This window comes from Chrysemys picta, chromosome 1 (genome assembly GCF_011386835.1).
Source record: "Chrysemys picta bellii isolate R12L10 chromosome 1, ASM1138683v2, whole genome shotgun sequence".
Lineage (NCBI taxonomy): Eukaryota > Metazoa > Chordata > Testudines > Emydidae > Chrysemys > Chrysemys picta.
In genome coordinates, this window is record NC_088791.1 from 163,363,890 (window position 1) to 163,379,532 (window position 15,643).

At 39.8% G+C, this 15,643-nt stretch overlaps 1 protein-coding gene and 1 long non-coding RNA gene across 50 annotated transcripts in view; both read left to right on the forward strand.

The window, feature by feature from the left end:
* The window catches only part of PHLDB2 (pleckstrin homology like domain family B member 2), a 169,898-nt gene that overhangs the window by 140,340 nt on the left and 13,915 nt on the right, over positions 1–15,643 (forward strand). For 23 of the 49 annotated variants that reach the window (XM_065588426.1, XM_065588475.1, XM_065588483.1 and 20 more), the window contains 4 exons: positions 1,100–1,199; positions 10,335–10,349; positions 11,966–12,001; positions 15,159–15,366. In XM_065588426.1, coding sequence (XP_065444498.1) covers positions 1,100–1,199; positions 10,335–10,349; positions 11,966–12,001; positions 15,159–15,366 — 359 coding nt within the window. The remainder of the gene's footprint in view (positions 1–1,099; positions 1,200–10,334; positions 10,350–11,965; positions 12,002–15,158; positions 15,367–15,643) is intronic. The other 26 variants (XM_065588516.1, XM_065588691.1, XM_065588569.1 and 23 more) reach the window with 5 other exon arrangements.
* On the forward strand, positions 1,206–7,836 carry LOC135982362 (uncharacterized). The gene is made up of 2 exons (XR_010599684.1): positions 1,206–6,522; positions 7,167–7,836. It is a non-coding gene; the product is annotated as an uncharacterized LOC135982362 (long non-coding RNA).

The window sequence follows — 15,643 nt, forward strand, 5'->3', positions numbered from 1 at the left end:
AGGAGTTAAGGTTGAGTAACGTAAGGATGTTGTAATTATCCCAAAAGTAAGGCTATGTCTACACTCTAAAACACTCTGCAACTGTTCCGCTGTAGAGCTTCACTTAGTACACTTAGTACAGTGATAGAAGGGATCCTCCCATCTGCGTAGATAATCCATGTCCCCAAGAGGTGGTAACTGGGTTGACAGAAGAATTCTTCCATCGCCCTAGTGCTGTCTACCCCGGGTGTTAAGTCAATTTAACTATGTCTCCCAGGACAGTGGCTTTTTCGCACCTTGAGAGACATAGGGTACGTCTTCACTACCCGCCAAATCGGTGGGTAGTAATCGATCTATCGGGGATCAATTTATCGCGTCTCGTCTAGACGTGATACATCGATCCCTGAACGCACTCCCTGTCGACTCCGGAACTCCACCAGAGCGAGAGGCGGTAGCGGAGTTGATGGGGGACCCGTGGCTGTCGATCCCGTACTGTGAGGACCCAAGGTAAATCGATCTAAGGTACTTTGACTTCAGCTACACTATTCATGTAGCTGAAGTTGCATATCTTAGATCAATTTCCCCCTCCCCCCCGTGTAGACCAGCCCATAGCCATGCCAATGTAACTTTTCAGTGTAGATAAACCCTAGATGTTACAAACCAGTAAATTCAGAGTTAAACTTAAAGGAAATCCAAACATATTAAGATAGGAAAAGGCACCAAAACAACCTTAATTCAAACCTGTAGTGATGTCATGCAATAACAGTTAATTTATGATAGTGGTTGCAATTCCAGATTAAACTGATTTTTAAAGAAACATTTAGAGTTCTGATTTTTCTTTTCCTCTTGGTGTTACTAGAAGGTGGAGATGAAACTGAAAATTGTATCTAGATTGTGGCACCATGAATCATTGTAGAGCAACCAAGAACCTTCATGTGATTTTAGGAGGAGAAGATACTTGAAAATATTTCAGAAATTGAGAACATGTACAACTAAAGTAGCTTATAGCTGATACTTTGTCATGAAATCCATATGAGGTATTAGTTTTGTTCGGAATTGCTGACTGACAAAGTTGTAAGGTGTGCAGTTTGTAAATAGCTGTTCACAAAATTTCATGCAGGGTCATTTACCACTAGGACAGAGCAACAGCTGTGGCAGTGTACTTCCTCACTGTCTGGCAACCATAACCAAAGAGTCCGAATCAAGAAGAATGCATAAAGGTAAAGTTATTTTAAAACACTTACTTTCTAGTCATGGGTATCTAATGTTCATTCTTCTGGAAAGTAAATCCCAAATCAGTGTATTTATAATCTACAGAGTTTACGTTAGGGCTTTGAAATAATATTTTTCCTTTCAATATGAAAATAGAAAGCTGCATATACTTCATGTATACTTCATGAACTACATGTTCAGACTTCAGCAAAAGACGATGTTAAAGATGTATGGTATTAAGCTTTATTGCAGGAGCACAGGCAATGGCTCCTTGTCATTTCCCATTTCAATTTAAAAGTACATAATTTTCACATATGCTGTAGTAAACAAAAAAAGTGCATTGAAGAATATGTATTGGGTAAACTGGTTAACTCCAACTAACTTGAGTGGGGGTGGGTTTTTTTGTTTGTTTGTTTTTGAGACAACTTATTAAAGATGGGTGTGTGTGTGTGTTTAGAAACATTATCTAATGTAGGGTGACCAGACATCCCGATAAAATCTCTGGTCGGGATGCAATTTGTCCCGATATTTTGCTCCGCCGGCGTTTTTTGGGTTTTTTTTTTTTTGCTCTGCCGGCAGCACTCGGCTTTTTTTTTTTTGCCCCCCTACCCCGCAAGGTCCCGATTTTCTTCCTCTGATCTGGTCACCCTAATCTAACGCCTTGATCTTGTAAATTACTCTTCATGGGCAGATACTTTTGCCAGGGTGGAATAATCAGGGTTTATGATTGTCCCTTAAAGAAGAAGATTTATAACAGAGTACAGTTTATTTTAATCTATCATAGATGTGTGTGCCTAAAAATATTGATTGTTGTAGCTTTGCTGGTGCAACTCTGAAATAAGGACATGACAATTCTGCATCCAATGTACAGTACTACTGTGAAACATGTCCCTGCAAGCCTTGGGGTTCTGTTTATTTTCATTCGTGCTCAATTTTTTAAGTAAAAATATGTTTGATTCTGTCAACTCTGCAAACTCAACTGTTTCTGAGATCTGAGAATCAATATCTGTTCTTTCTGGTATGTGCATCATTTCCAAAAATAAATATTCTACTGTAGAAATTTAATTTACAATTGTGTTAATTATGCATTAGCCAAAATAGAATTCATAGTACTTTTCCATCATAGTTTCCCATATCTGTGTTGGCTACTCAGGGCTAACAAGTGTTAAAAGCATTATTGTAGTCTAAGAAGATGCTTGTAGTCAGCCAAATCAACAGAGGTGACTGAACACACATGGAGCAGATTTGCTGAGTAAAATTGCACCATTTTTACATAGTCACCTTACAGAACTGAACCACAATTGTGGGTTTGCCTCTTAGGGTTCAGTAATCTGGAGGGCCTTGCACAAACTTTCTGTATTTTTTGTTTTGTTTTGTTTTGTTACTTCCACCCTGAAGTATTTCAGAAGCAGACACAAAAACAGCTAACTTAGCATGGAAAGCTTCTCTGTTGTGTATTTTGCAATACAAGATAGCTTACAAATGCACCCAGACATAATATTTGCTATTTTTTGTGACGTAATTTGTTTGCTTTGGCTTACAAAACATAAGAGACAAATATTAAGCAATTCTTTTAAATTAGACGATTACAATTTTTTAAAATTGGAATGATTTTTGCAAAGTTATTTCAAGACTGCATTTAGAGTAGGTGATGTGAAACAACTGTGAATAGTTAAAGGCTTTTTTACAAATTGAAGACGCTGGCTATTATGGGAAGGATAGACCCACTAATTTTGAAATTCCTTGCCCACCTTTTATGTTGCAAACTCTGCCAATCAAATTTCTTTTGTCAAAATGCAACCAAACTATGATATATGTGCCATACGAACAATTGCCTAATACATAGATCAGGAAAATGCTGAGAGAATGGGGAAGAGAATCAGTTAAATTAGTCAGTATAGTAGAGGTGTAGACTAAAAATATATAGTCTAATTCAAGACTGAATAAGCAGATGGAGAATACAAAAAAGAGGTATATTTGATACTGTGCAAGGTGCTTTTTTCGATGCCATCTGGAATAATACGAGCTATGGTGATTGCCATATCACAGGAAGATAATTATTGCCTTAAAAGAGGCAGCAGAGAGGATAACTGTGTGAAGACACTAAATTATGGAAAGAAGTTTAGGGGATTGGATTTATTCTCATTGGGAAAGAGGAAATTTCTTGATGGCCTAATTTGAAATGTTGAGGCATTATAAAGCTGTTGAGAGATGCTTTGCTTGCACTCACACAGGTTTTAAAAAGTGGGAGATATAATTAAAACTGAGGGGATCTAGGAATAAATGCAAAAAAAACCAGGCAGAACTGTCTCTGCTTCACTCTCCTTCCTTAGTGATATTTTTAATGTTTATTACCTTTTTGCTCAGATTCATTTTTTTGGAAGGAGTTTGAAGGATATAATTGCTTTTTTCTGTTCCTAAATTGTCTTACGGTTTGGGGAAAGTCCTTTAATCTCACAAATTGGCAACTAAATTGTTTGCAGAAACTTTTCTTTAGACAATTTGTTAAATACTCCTGTATGTTGAACAAATCAGTGAAGAAATACAAAAATTCATCGTCAAACAAGCATTCGGTGTGTGGAAACCTGAGGGGCAAGTTCTAAAACCTTTAAAAACAGGCACAAACAGGACTCCTACGGAATTTTGTGGGGAGGCCTATACCGTGAATATAATTTAGCCCATTCGGTAGAACTTACGTTCTCTTTAATAGTATCAATGGAGAATGTGTGTTGCCTTAGAATAGTGAAAATTGGGTAAAAAAAATCACTCATGCCCTAAGATTTAAACATAATTTTTAATTTAGTTTAATTATTTGTTATTAAGGACAGGTCAAATTCTGTTCTCGAATATGGCTCCCATTGATTCAGTGGAAGATAGATTTGTGTAACCAAGGCCCAAGTTCTGCATAACTTCACAAACACAGTTGAGAATGAAGAAAAATCAGGTGTGAGCAGAAGTTAAATTTATTCTTCTTTCTTTCCTAAATCCTGACAACTATATGATTTCCTTTCCTTACTATCATCCCTATTTTCTTTGCCAGCTCTCCTCGTATATAAAAACATAATTCATCAGAAAGATAAGCTTGGCCTTTCGACTAAAAACAAGTGTAACAGCTGTTGACTATTTGGGAAAGTTATATGCTGCTCTTATAGGGGGATTGATATGCTGATCTTGTACATCTTTCCCATTTCTTTTAATGACACTGAACCACCAGAAAAGATTAACTTGAGAGAAGCGAAGATTCTTGTACAGCCCAACACAGAGGGCAGGCTTATATAGTGGTATATAGGCTTGTGATATATAGACATTTGTGAGAACCAAAATATAGCTGTTGTCTAATTTTAGATCTGGCAAATGATGTCACCCCTCCTGGTTTACATGATCCTGCATTGTGCTACAGGACTTCACAATTGTTTGTTCCGTATATTGTGTGGCTTTGCAGAGATACGTAGTTTGTTTTTTCCCCAATAAATAAAGAATAGATATAAATATTGCCTGTTTGTTCAGCTTAAGTGGACAGATCAAGTGAACACATGTATAAAATTCTTTAGACATGTTAAAACAATAAAATCATGTATTAATCTTTAATATCCCCTACACTTCCCCCAGGAAGCTCATTTTGTTAGTACAGTATATGTAAAATGTAGATTCTAAACATTGTAAACTCGTGATGCATACTAAAACATCACTTATTTCACTTGCCTTCTCTCCGACAGTTGACAGGCTTGACGCTCCAGTGGGTTTCTGCGCTGAAAGTGATGTGTTGTGGGTGACATGATAGTCCCAGTTTATTGCTTCCAAAAGCATGCACAGTCCCATTGAATTTATTGTCATTATATATGCTTATGACAGTGGTGAATTATAGTTTTGTATGATGAATGCCTTTTTATCTTTACTATTTGGAGCATATACCATAAACATAGCACAGTGTCACATCAACCGCAATATTAAATAGAGTTGAAGTGCTGCTCAGGTGTTAACTGTGTTTCCAGTGGCTTACAAGCTTTCTTGGGGCTGAAATTATTAGGCCAGAGATATCTGTGTGTGCGTATGTATAATTCTGTAGAAAGTTATTCAGCTGTCTCTGGAGGAATTGACAGTTAAGCTAATTCAGAAATGTTTTTCTAAAGTGGTATTAAATTAAATACTCCTAAAATTATTTTTCTCTAATTTTCTCTCCAATTTCTACTTCACTTACCCCAAAAACATAAATTTGAAAATCCAAGAAAGTAAAATATAAATGTAAAGATGAATATTTTAATTTCACCAAAGTCAGGAAATGGAGCATTTTCAAATCCACTTCAATTTGACCATGTTGTGCATATTCATTAAGCTATATGGCTTTATGCAGGAATAGAAAACACAACAGATAGGCAAGGGGACTGACTTAAATTTCATGTGGGGACTGCAGCTTTGCATATCTTGATTCTGGGGCAGTTGATGCCTCATCTGCAAATAAATTTAAGACCAGGTGATGATGGTTTTCATTTGGAAGTATTTTCACAGATCCATTCATACTAAATGGACTTAATTGCAAAGACTATCAAAAAGGTGAGTGACAAGTAACCTGATTTAAAAAACTAGACCTCACAAGGAAATAACTAAGGCCTTGTCTACACTGGCAAGTTTCTGCACAGTAAAGCAGCTTTCTGCATTGTCACTCCTTAGGTGTGTACACACTGCCAAGCCACTTAGTGCGCAGAAACTGTAAAAAAAAAAAAACCCACCCCAACGAGAGCTGTACAGCTTTCTGCACCGGGGTACAGCACCGTGGTGCCAGTGCTGCGATTACAGTGCTGCAATTGGCCTCCAGGAGGTGTCCCACAGTACCTATTCTCGCCTCTCTGGTCATCGGTTTGAACTCTACTGCCCTGCCCACAAGTGACCAACATTCCCAGCCCTTAAATTACTTGGGAATTTTGAAAGTCTCCTTCTTGTTTGCTCAGTGACACATGCAGTGGTCTCAGTGCATCTTTCCAGGTGACCAAGCCTGGTTCACGCACAATCCCCCACTTGGCACAATGCCGAGCTGCTGGATCTCATCAGCTGCCTGTTCTACAAAGAGCTGGCCATGATACTCGGTGGCAACCCCACCTACACTGCGAAGGCCCCTGTGGCTACTTCGTTGGCTCATGTGCCAGTCAAGAATGGACCGAGCCAGGAGGAGGAAATCTTGGACAAGGATGTGGAGGGGGAGGGGAGACCCAGAGGCAGAGGATGACTCGGAGGCCAGAGATGTATGCAGTCAGGAGCTTTTTTCTACCCCGGATGACCCTAGCCAATCACAGCTATTGGAGATTGGCGAAGCGCAAACAGGAGAGGAGGCCCCTGGTAAGTGGATCTGATTTTGGGAATCGCTGAAGCAAGTTGTTGAGGGTAGGAGGGTTGCAGAAAGCAGGCTTGTCTCCCACTGCATGCTTAGTCTGAGCGGCGGGACAAGCTGTTGATTGACTCCCTCACTTCACGGGACTCTCCCTCCGAGATCTCCAGGAAACTCTCATGGAGATACTGGGAAATCTGCTGACACAGGTTCTTTGGCAGAGCTGCTTTGTTTCTTGCCCCATTAAGAGTAACTTTCCCGTACCACTCTGCCATCACTGGGGGGCCAGGGCGGACGCCACAGTCTTGGAGAAGACCCTCCCTTGATTCCCTGCTCACCCTCAGCAGTGAAATATCTTTCATAGTGTGGAAAATGTGCCTGTGGAAAATGTGGGGACAGTAATGATTATAAGGCTTCCCCTACAATGCTGGCTCTCCCCAAGAGCCACGTGCCCAATGTACAGTAGGGTCCTGGAATACTGATTTCTCCTGCCCCTGCAGTGACTCACCATTTTGGGGGTCTTGTGGCTCATGTGTGCTTGCCTGGGGTCAGCCAGTTAGGGACAGGTATATGAATAGTGGCTGTGTTTTAAATCAGTGGTATGTGTGTTGCAAATAATACTGCTTCTGTAAAATGTTGCATTTTGGCTTTATAGATATGACCTTGGAACCCAGCCTCCCTCTTTGTTATTGCTAGCTGAACAGCTGCGCAGAATTAGAAAGCAGCCATGAAGAACTAAAGAGGACTTTCTGTGTGATGTCATGATGCACTCCATGGCCAAAAAACAAGAATTGAAGGAGTGGCAGGACAGCGAAAAAAGGGACCGAAAGGAGAACACGGCACGCCAGAACAAAGCCATGGAGTGGCTCTTAAACGTTATGGAGCGCCAAGCAGACACACTCCAGGTGCTACTAGCACTGCAAACCGCACCCGCCCTCTCCTGAAGCCACTGTCGCAAAACTCTTTCCTATGTGCCCCCCAGACACCGCCAACACACTCTTTTCAATCTGCTGGCTCCAGTCTGTACCCGCTGCATTCCACTCCTCCCCCCTCACAGTCCAGCCCTGCGGACTCCAAGTACACTTCACTCAACACCCATTCCTCTGCAGTTTAGCCCTGCTGAAGTACAGTACCCGCTGCACTGTACTCCAAAGGAGAAGGTTGGATATGATATCTGAACATACACAAATCTTTAACCATCCTGGGACCCCCACCTCCTCCTAGGACCCTCCCTTCCCCCATCCCCCTTAGTGCTGATGTGTTCTTTTGTTTGTCTCTCTCCTCTGGTTGTTGTTTTTTAATAAAAGAATTGCTTTGGTTTGAAAGCAATCTTTATTCCATTAATTGAAAGCAAACAGAGCCCTGCAAAGTAACAGGCAGTTTTCTTACACCTTCATAGTGCATCGTCTGCACCAATCACAATCACCTCCTAGCATTACAAGCACTGCACTCCCGAGCATAGCAACAAATATTAGTGGCTTTCAGCTTCAAATTGCTGCCCCAAGGCATCCCTGATCCTTATGGCCCCACGCTGTGTCCCTCTAATAGCCCTGGTCTCTGGCTGTTCAAACTCAGCCTCCAGGCACTGAGCCTCAGTTGTCCAGCCCTGAGTGAAGCTTTCACCCTTCCCTTCACAAATATTATGGAGCATACAGCACATAGCTATAAGCATAGGAATATTGTCATCAGCCAGGTCCAGCCGCCCATATAGGCAGCTCCAGCAGGCCTTTAAATGGCCAAAAGCACACTCAACAGTCATTCTGCACTTGCTCAGCCTGTTGACAGCAGCAAGGAGTGGTTCAACAAGAGGCCCTGTGTATGGCTTCATAAGCCACAGCATTAAGAAGTAGGCAGGGTCTCCCAGGATCACAATGGGCATTTCGACTTCCCCTACGGTGATCTTCTGGTCCGGGAAGAAAGTCCCTGCAGGCCAGTGTTCTGAAAGATGCGTGCGTCATGCACCTTTCCGGCCCAGCCTGCGTTAATGTCGTGAAACACCCATGGTGATCCACAAATGCCTGGAGAACCATTGAGAAATACCCCTTCTGATTAGTGTACTCGGTGGCTAGGTGGTCTGGTGCCAGAATTGTAATATTCGATGCCATCTATCGCTCCTCTGCAGTTAGGGAAGCCCATTTGCAAATTTCACACACATTGCCCAGAGCCACGGTCTTTTGGAGCAGGATGCTATTAATGGTCCTGCAGACTTCCGTCAACACAAGTCCAACGGTTGACTTTTTCCCACTCAGAACTGGTTAGTGACCAATCAGTAGCAGTCTGGAGTAGCCAGCTTCCACAATGCAGTCGCCATGCGTTTCTCCAGTGACAGGGCAGCTCTCATTCTTATGTCCTTGCGCTGCAGGGCTGGGGCGAGCTCATCACACAGTCCCATGAATGTGGCTTTCCTCATCCAAAAGTTCTGCAGCCACTGCTCGTCATCCCAGACGTGTATGACAATGTGATCTCACCACTCAGTGCTTGTTTCCGAAGCCCAAAAGCTGCGTTCCACTGTAGTCAGCACCTCCGTGAATGCCACAAGCAATCTCGTGTCGTAGCTACTACACGTGGCGAGATCAATGTCGCGCTCCTCTTGCCTTTGAAGTTTAAGGAATAACTCCACTGCCACTTGTGATGTGTTAGTCAGAGCGAGCAGCATATTTGTCAACAGTGCGGGATCCACTTCTGCAGACCAACGAGGCAGAGCGCGCATAACACAAACTGTTCAGAGATGGTGCCAAATGTGGATGGGAGCACAGTGATTGATGGGATGTGAAGCAATGCATCATGGGGCACTGGGACAGGACCCAGGATGCCCCGCGACCCACTCCATCTTCCCGCAACTCTTAGCGGCAGAAGAGAAAGAGGGGCTCTGTGGCATAGCTACCCAGAGTGCACTGCTCCGAATACCGCTGCAAGTGCCGCAAATGTGAACACGCTATTGCACAGGCAGCTGACAGTGTGAACACACAACAGCCGTTTCTCTTCAGCGCTCTCTGTGCAGCGCTGTAACTGCCGGTGCTGTAACTCTGTCAGTGTAGACATACCCTAATACTATTTTAGCTAATAATTATCTGAGTTAAGAGCAGTTTGTCACATGTTAAATATCTTTGGCATAAGCCATTAACTGAAAAATTGTTTCTTAGTTGTCATTCTTGATGGATTTCTCAAGGATTGTGGTGTAAGTACAATTCTGGCATATATAGAATTGATTTAAGAGCTACCACTAGATAAATGAGACATCCTGTTTAAACTAAGATGTCTACAAGTAAAGGTGATTTTAAAGTTCAGCCATCTAAAGAGGAGGAGAAAGTGGTTGTTCTGAGGAAAAATTGGGCTCAGGTGAATACTTGGGCCTGTGCAAATTCAGTGGGACTCATGCGTGTGTACAGTTTAGCCTGTGTACCTTGGGTAGCATGGCTAAAGAGCCATTAAAGTAGGAATGTGAGACTTGTCCAAGTAATTAAATCTAACCAATCTATGTAGTGGTCTCCTAAAGGAAGTAGTAGAAACTGAACTGCTCATGAGTTTAAAAAAAACAAGACAAAGCGCTGGAAAACATGCTGTGTAGAGAGCACTCATCACCAGCTGCCAAGATAATGAAGGTGGTCTTTTTCATCTCTAATTTCTACTGTGTCAGTTTGCCACTCAGAACGTTGTATATACAATTTATCCGTAGTTTAAGCACTCTTGGGACATGACTAAGCAAGATCTTGGGACATGACTTATTCTACTTTAGAATAATGGGCACTAATTAAAAAAATGAAAAAACCTCTTAAATGGATACAATATGATTTTTTTTTATTCTTCTTCTTATCAAACTTAGGAAAATCCAAAAAAGGTATGAGAACACCCTTTTATCTGTCTGTGTGTGTATCCCTGAGGTGTTTTGCTGAAGTCACTGATTAAAGTGATACTGTCAAGTAGTTCAGGACCAAAATCTGTGTAAATTTTCAAGTTGTTGAAATGTAGTGCAGAGCCTTCTACAGATTCCCACTTTTTTTAAAAATAACTTTTCAAAAGAAACTCACAACTCTATCACTGGTAGCTAAAAAGTTCTCATACCTGCAGAGCCGCTGCCTGTGCATTATCCTAATGTTTTTGCTCTGTGCCTCAGAACCAAACAAGGGGAGCACAAATAACAGAACTATGTTCACACAGCTGGGCTGATTGATGTTTGATGACAGGAAAGTAAAGCCAACAGTGCTATTTTGGCATATGCTCCATACAAAAATGGGTTCAGAAGCTGAGATGTTTGCATACATACAAACAAAAAATAGGAAAAGAGATATTTTTAACCTTCTAAGAAGATAAAGAAAACGAAGAGAGTTTTTTAAAAGATCAGTTATTAAAAATACTTGACAGTCTCTCTTTTGAAAGCAGCTTGTGTTAATAGCTGTGACCTCACACTTATTCAATGTTACTAGACTTATGGCTCTATAACAACTGTTGGTCTTGGTGTTTAATGAGCTGGTTTTGTTCTTGCATATGCATTCTTTGACTTAACTATGCAGTTACTAAAATTATTTTGTTTTGTTCTTATTACTTTTAAAAAAATTCTTAATCTTGTTCTTTTGTTAAATAATTAAATACTAAGCTTGAGGTCCTTATTACTCCCTTGTCAGAGGCTATTTTATTTTCTTTGGTTATCATCCTGACTTCAATATTGGGAGGGCGGGAGGGAGAGAGAGATATACCTTGAGTATATCTGTTCACAAAAAGATTCTGGATGATAAGCAGTGAAGGGCTGTAATGGACATAGGTGGGTTGTATTTTGGTGCCATTGGAAAGCTGATGCTGAGCTATGTTAGGACTGGGACTAAAGCAAACTGCCTGTCTCCTAAGGCACAAAAAGAAAAGGGGAACATGGTATTATATTTTCTGCAGCTGAACACATGACCTACATACTGTACTTAGAAAGAGATATAGTTTGTCATTGAGTTATATTGGCATAAATCCAATTGAAGGAGCAATCTTTTTTTAATTATTATAATAGTGCAATTTCTCTTCACAGGAAATGATACTCTGCTTATTTCAATGTGTGTTCATAGTTGTAAATTATCCTTTTTTTCTGTATGGCATTTTAAAATAATTTTGTGAGTTTTCATACCCTTCATGAATCTTACATTCTTTCTGTGTGTGAAGAGGGTGGAAGATAACCATCGGTGACAGAAAGTATTCTCACAAGAACAGTTTAAAATCCTTTCCTTTCATGATCATCAAGATTCAAATGTTTCACTGTATGTTTTATATTCAGGATATAAAAAAATTGGGTTAATTTTTTCCAGTGAAATATAGGAAATGTTTCATATTTAAAGTAAAATTAAGTATTTTTTAGTAATCTATATTAGTAAACTAGGACTCTCTAAAAATATACCCATTAGAATAATATTTCTCCTTTCAGTAATTTCTGTTTCCTTCTCTTTACATAATGAATAATTGAAAACCCTTTTAAAGGAGCAATTAATCATTCCAAAGGTACAAGTATTAAAGGTAATTTTATCAAATGTTGGAAATATCATCATTTGTCATAGTAATTATTAAAAACAAACTACACATACAAATCTGTAACATGTTATAGAAACTGCGTTACATGGTGTTTATTATTATCCATCAAAGCTGAAGTATGTGTGTGTCAATTTTTCTCCACTAACTAGTTCAGTTGAACTTCCAATGAAATTTAATCTCTTCTTGAATGACAAGTACAATGCTATTGGCATCTTGGAAATCAGCTTTAATTGTATACAGGAAAACATTCAGTAGCTGACTGGAATGGGGAAATAATGTATGTTGTCTTGGAGATGTGTGGATTGCATGCTTTCCTTAATAAAGTAATGGCATTTATGATTTGGTGTGAGCTATGCACTATTCATATACATTTTTGAGAATACTGTAGCTTTTTTTGGATGAAGCTCCAGTGACAATAGTTTGCTCTCTAAAATGGAATTCTGCTAACTGTCATGCCAGAGAAACCATCCTAGAACCAAACCAACTCACGTGCAGGTACAATACCAGAGGAAGAAGGCCTGTTACTAAAAATTACTGTGGAAAATATTCCCAATTCGTATTTCTCAAATCATTAATGGTGACTAATAAAAAATGTATAAAATATGATGTGGCAAAATCCCCAGAAAAATTGTTATCTGGATTAATACATGTGAATCAGTAGATTGTTTCTTGATTCAGGAGAAATTTTTAGTATCTTCCAATTGGTTCATCTCCTGGTCTAACGCATGTTCATATTTTATCACAGGTTTATGCACAATGTAGTCTGAAGTATTTAAGAATCAAAGTGCAAGCAGGTCTTTCATTGTTTCAAACAGAATGTGATCTGTGACCCAATGTGGACAATATAATACTTTAATACAAGCATTAAAAGGGATTTTATAGAATATCTTTATGCACCGAACTGGCAGCCTCCTTTACACCTCCTTCTTATGAATCAAAGGCTTATCTATGTGGTGCGGCTACGTGCATTAGAATTCTAAAGCACACCAACATGCTGCACACTTAACTGCTCTGTGAAGATCTTCCTGGTATGCATTAAAGTTCCCTAGTTTCTGTTAAATGTAGTAATGAAGTGTTATCTTAATGTGCAGTAGGGTACTTTTAGTTCATGCCAGCTGGGTCTCCATGGGCCAGTTAGTGTGCAACACATTGCTGCACTTTAGAATTCACACCCCTATAGAGTGCATTGCCATATAATGTAGACAAGCCCCTAGATCGCATGAACATGATCTCTTGCACTCTGTATAAATACTGCAGCTTTATTTACAAAAGTTTTCAAAATTATTTGGTTAAAACTAAAACAGACTAAATGTCTGCGTCCAAGAAGGCAAATGCTTTAACTGAGTAATTCCAATCCACCCATGTGATTTACACAATCATGATCATGTAACCTGACTTTTTTTTTTTTTAAATAAGCATTACAAATGGTTTGCTTACATGGGGCAAGAACTAAGATTTTTATTTGCGTGCTTACCATCTGTACATGCTTGATGGATGCTCACAGGAAGCAGGAACTACTTGTGATTTTGTAGTGGTATTTAAAACAGAAAAAAAACATTCACACAAAAAGAAGTATTTCATGAGGCTATTGGGCTACAAAAGTCTCTGTTTCAATCTTGTAAGGGGAATCTCAAGTAGTACAAGTAAGTTTTAGGGAGATACCTTAGTAACGTAAATCAGGATTAGTTAAAGGATATGCTCTTTATTTTCAGCATATAAACTAAAGGCCTGATCTGCAGTTGCCATTAAGACCAAAACAAAATTTGACTTTAGTGGGAGCTGCAGGTATTTGGCACACCTGAAAATCAGGGCATTTTAATTAGGTGGTGATTTAGATTCCTAACTTTAGCTACTCTGTGTCACAGTTTCCGGGTAACTGTGCTTATAGCCCTGAGGGTTGCCAACCCTCCACGATTGTCCTGAAGTCTCCAGGAATTAAAGATTAATCTTTAATTAAACATTATGTTGTGATGAAACCTCCAGGAATACATCCAACCAAAATTGGCAACCCTAAATCCACCCCACCTCACCCCACCCCACCCAACCCCGTGATTCACTCCAGGAATGCCAAGTCAGTTCTCAGGCCTCTATCTGTCACCAGTGTCGGGGTGGGGACCTATGTCTCACTCCCTTCTGACTGGCAGTTGTAAGGTTTCACAGCCCCGTCATACCTGGTGATACCCCAGCAAGCCCATCTGCCTAAGGCCAGCACCAGTGCGTTGCTTTCTCTCCGAGGGCTATGAACTGTATATTGCCAGCAGTTACAAGTTACTGCACAGCTCTTTGTATGCAAGCACATTTATTCTTAAGATAAAAGCATTACAGAGACACCATAATAAAAAAACTAAACAGATCTACCCACTTATTGAATGTACCAGAAATTGCCATCAATCCTCTGGGGCCCTAGTAGGCCAAAGTCTTTCAAACCCTTCAGCAAGGGTTGGAGGTGTCCTCTGTCCCCTCCTGCCTATTTGCTGAATCAAAAGAAAGACACAAATCTGTTTAAACTCTACTTTTAATGCCACAAGCCCTTTCTTTGTTTGAATCTCTGGAAAACCCAGCTTGAATCAGTATATGCAAACCACCCCAGAGGCTGGTACCTCTCTGGAGCTGTTTACAGTCTCAGCAGCCCACCTTCTCACTCACCACTCTTTTTAGTTCTTGGAGGAGCTATGGTAACCGTCTTCCATGGAGTAGTACATATATAACTATTCATAAATTTAATACAATAGACCCCAAAGGTTCTTTATGGGGTTGCAATATCTGTCACACCTTAGTTTTAAGTTTTTGGCCTAGGTTTTGCACCTTTGTTTCCGTAATTCACACACAAAAAATAAATATTAAAAAAAATTGTTTGAGCGTTGATGAAATTTAGCCAATAAACTAATCCCACAAGTGATGAAAGTGAATTCCTTGGTGTCAGTCACAAGCAAATCCAGTTTTCATAAATCTTCTGTATGTTTATGATTATTCTATTAAATTCTTTAGAACACTACTACTTTGGTCACAGTGCAATTTTAGATTGAGATGGTGTTCAAAATGCTTCTGCAGCTATTTACAAACATTTAATTTTTAGTTCAGAGAATTTTACCTCTAAAAATTAGGTAAGCTTACTTTTCTTTTCTTTGATTGCACTCTGTAGGGTATAATCATCAACACATATGTGAAGAACAAAGGCAGAAATCTCCTGAATTCTACAGCAGAACTGCATCTGAATCTAACGTGTATCTGAATAGTTTCCATTATCCTGATCATAGCTACAAGGACTATGCATTTGATACATTAAGCTTAGACAGTTCTGACAGCATGGAGACCAGCATATCTGCGTGCTCCCCTGATAATATTTCCAGGTAAATGTTAACTTCTCATATTTTTTTCTGAATGGAAACTGTTAGAACAAGTTGTAAACATTGAAGCTGTATATCCCTAGGGCAATGAAAACATATTACTTCTCTTTAAAGTGAGAAAGAGAAGATAGAAGCTTTTACTAACTGGATAAGAAAATCTGCAAGAATTGGACAGAAATATTATTTAGCATTTGGATACTGTTTTTCATCTTCAAATCAATTTAACTAATTCTCATCTCATCCCTGAGTTTTGCAGATGGGAAATTAAAGTATGGAGAGG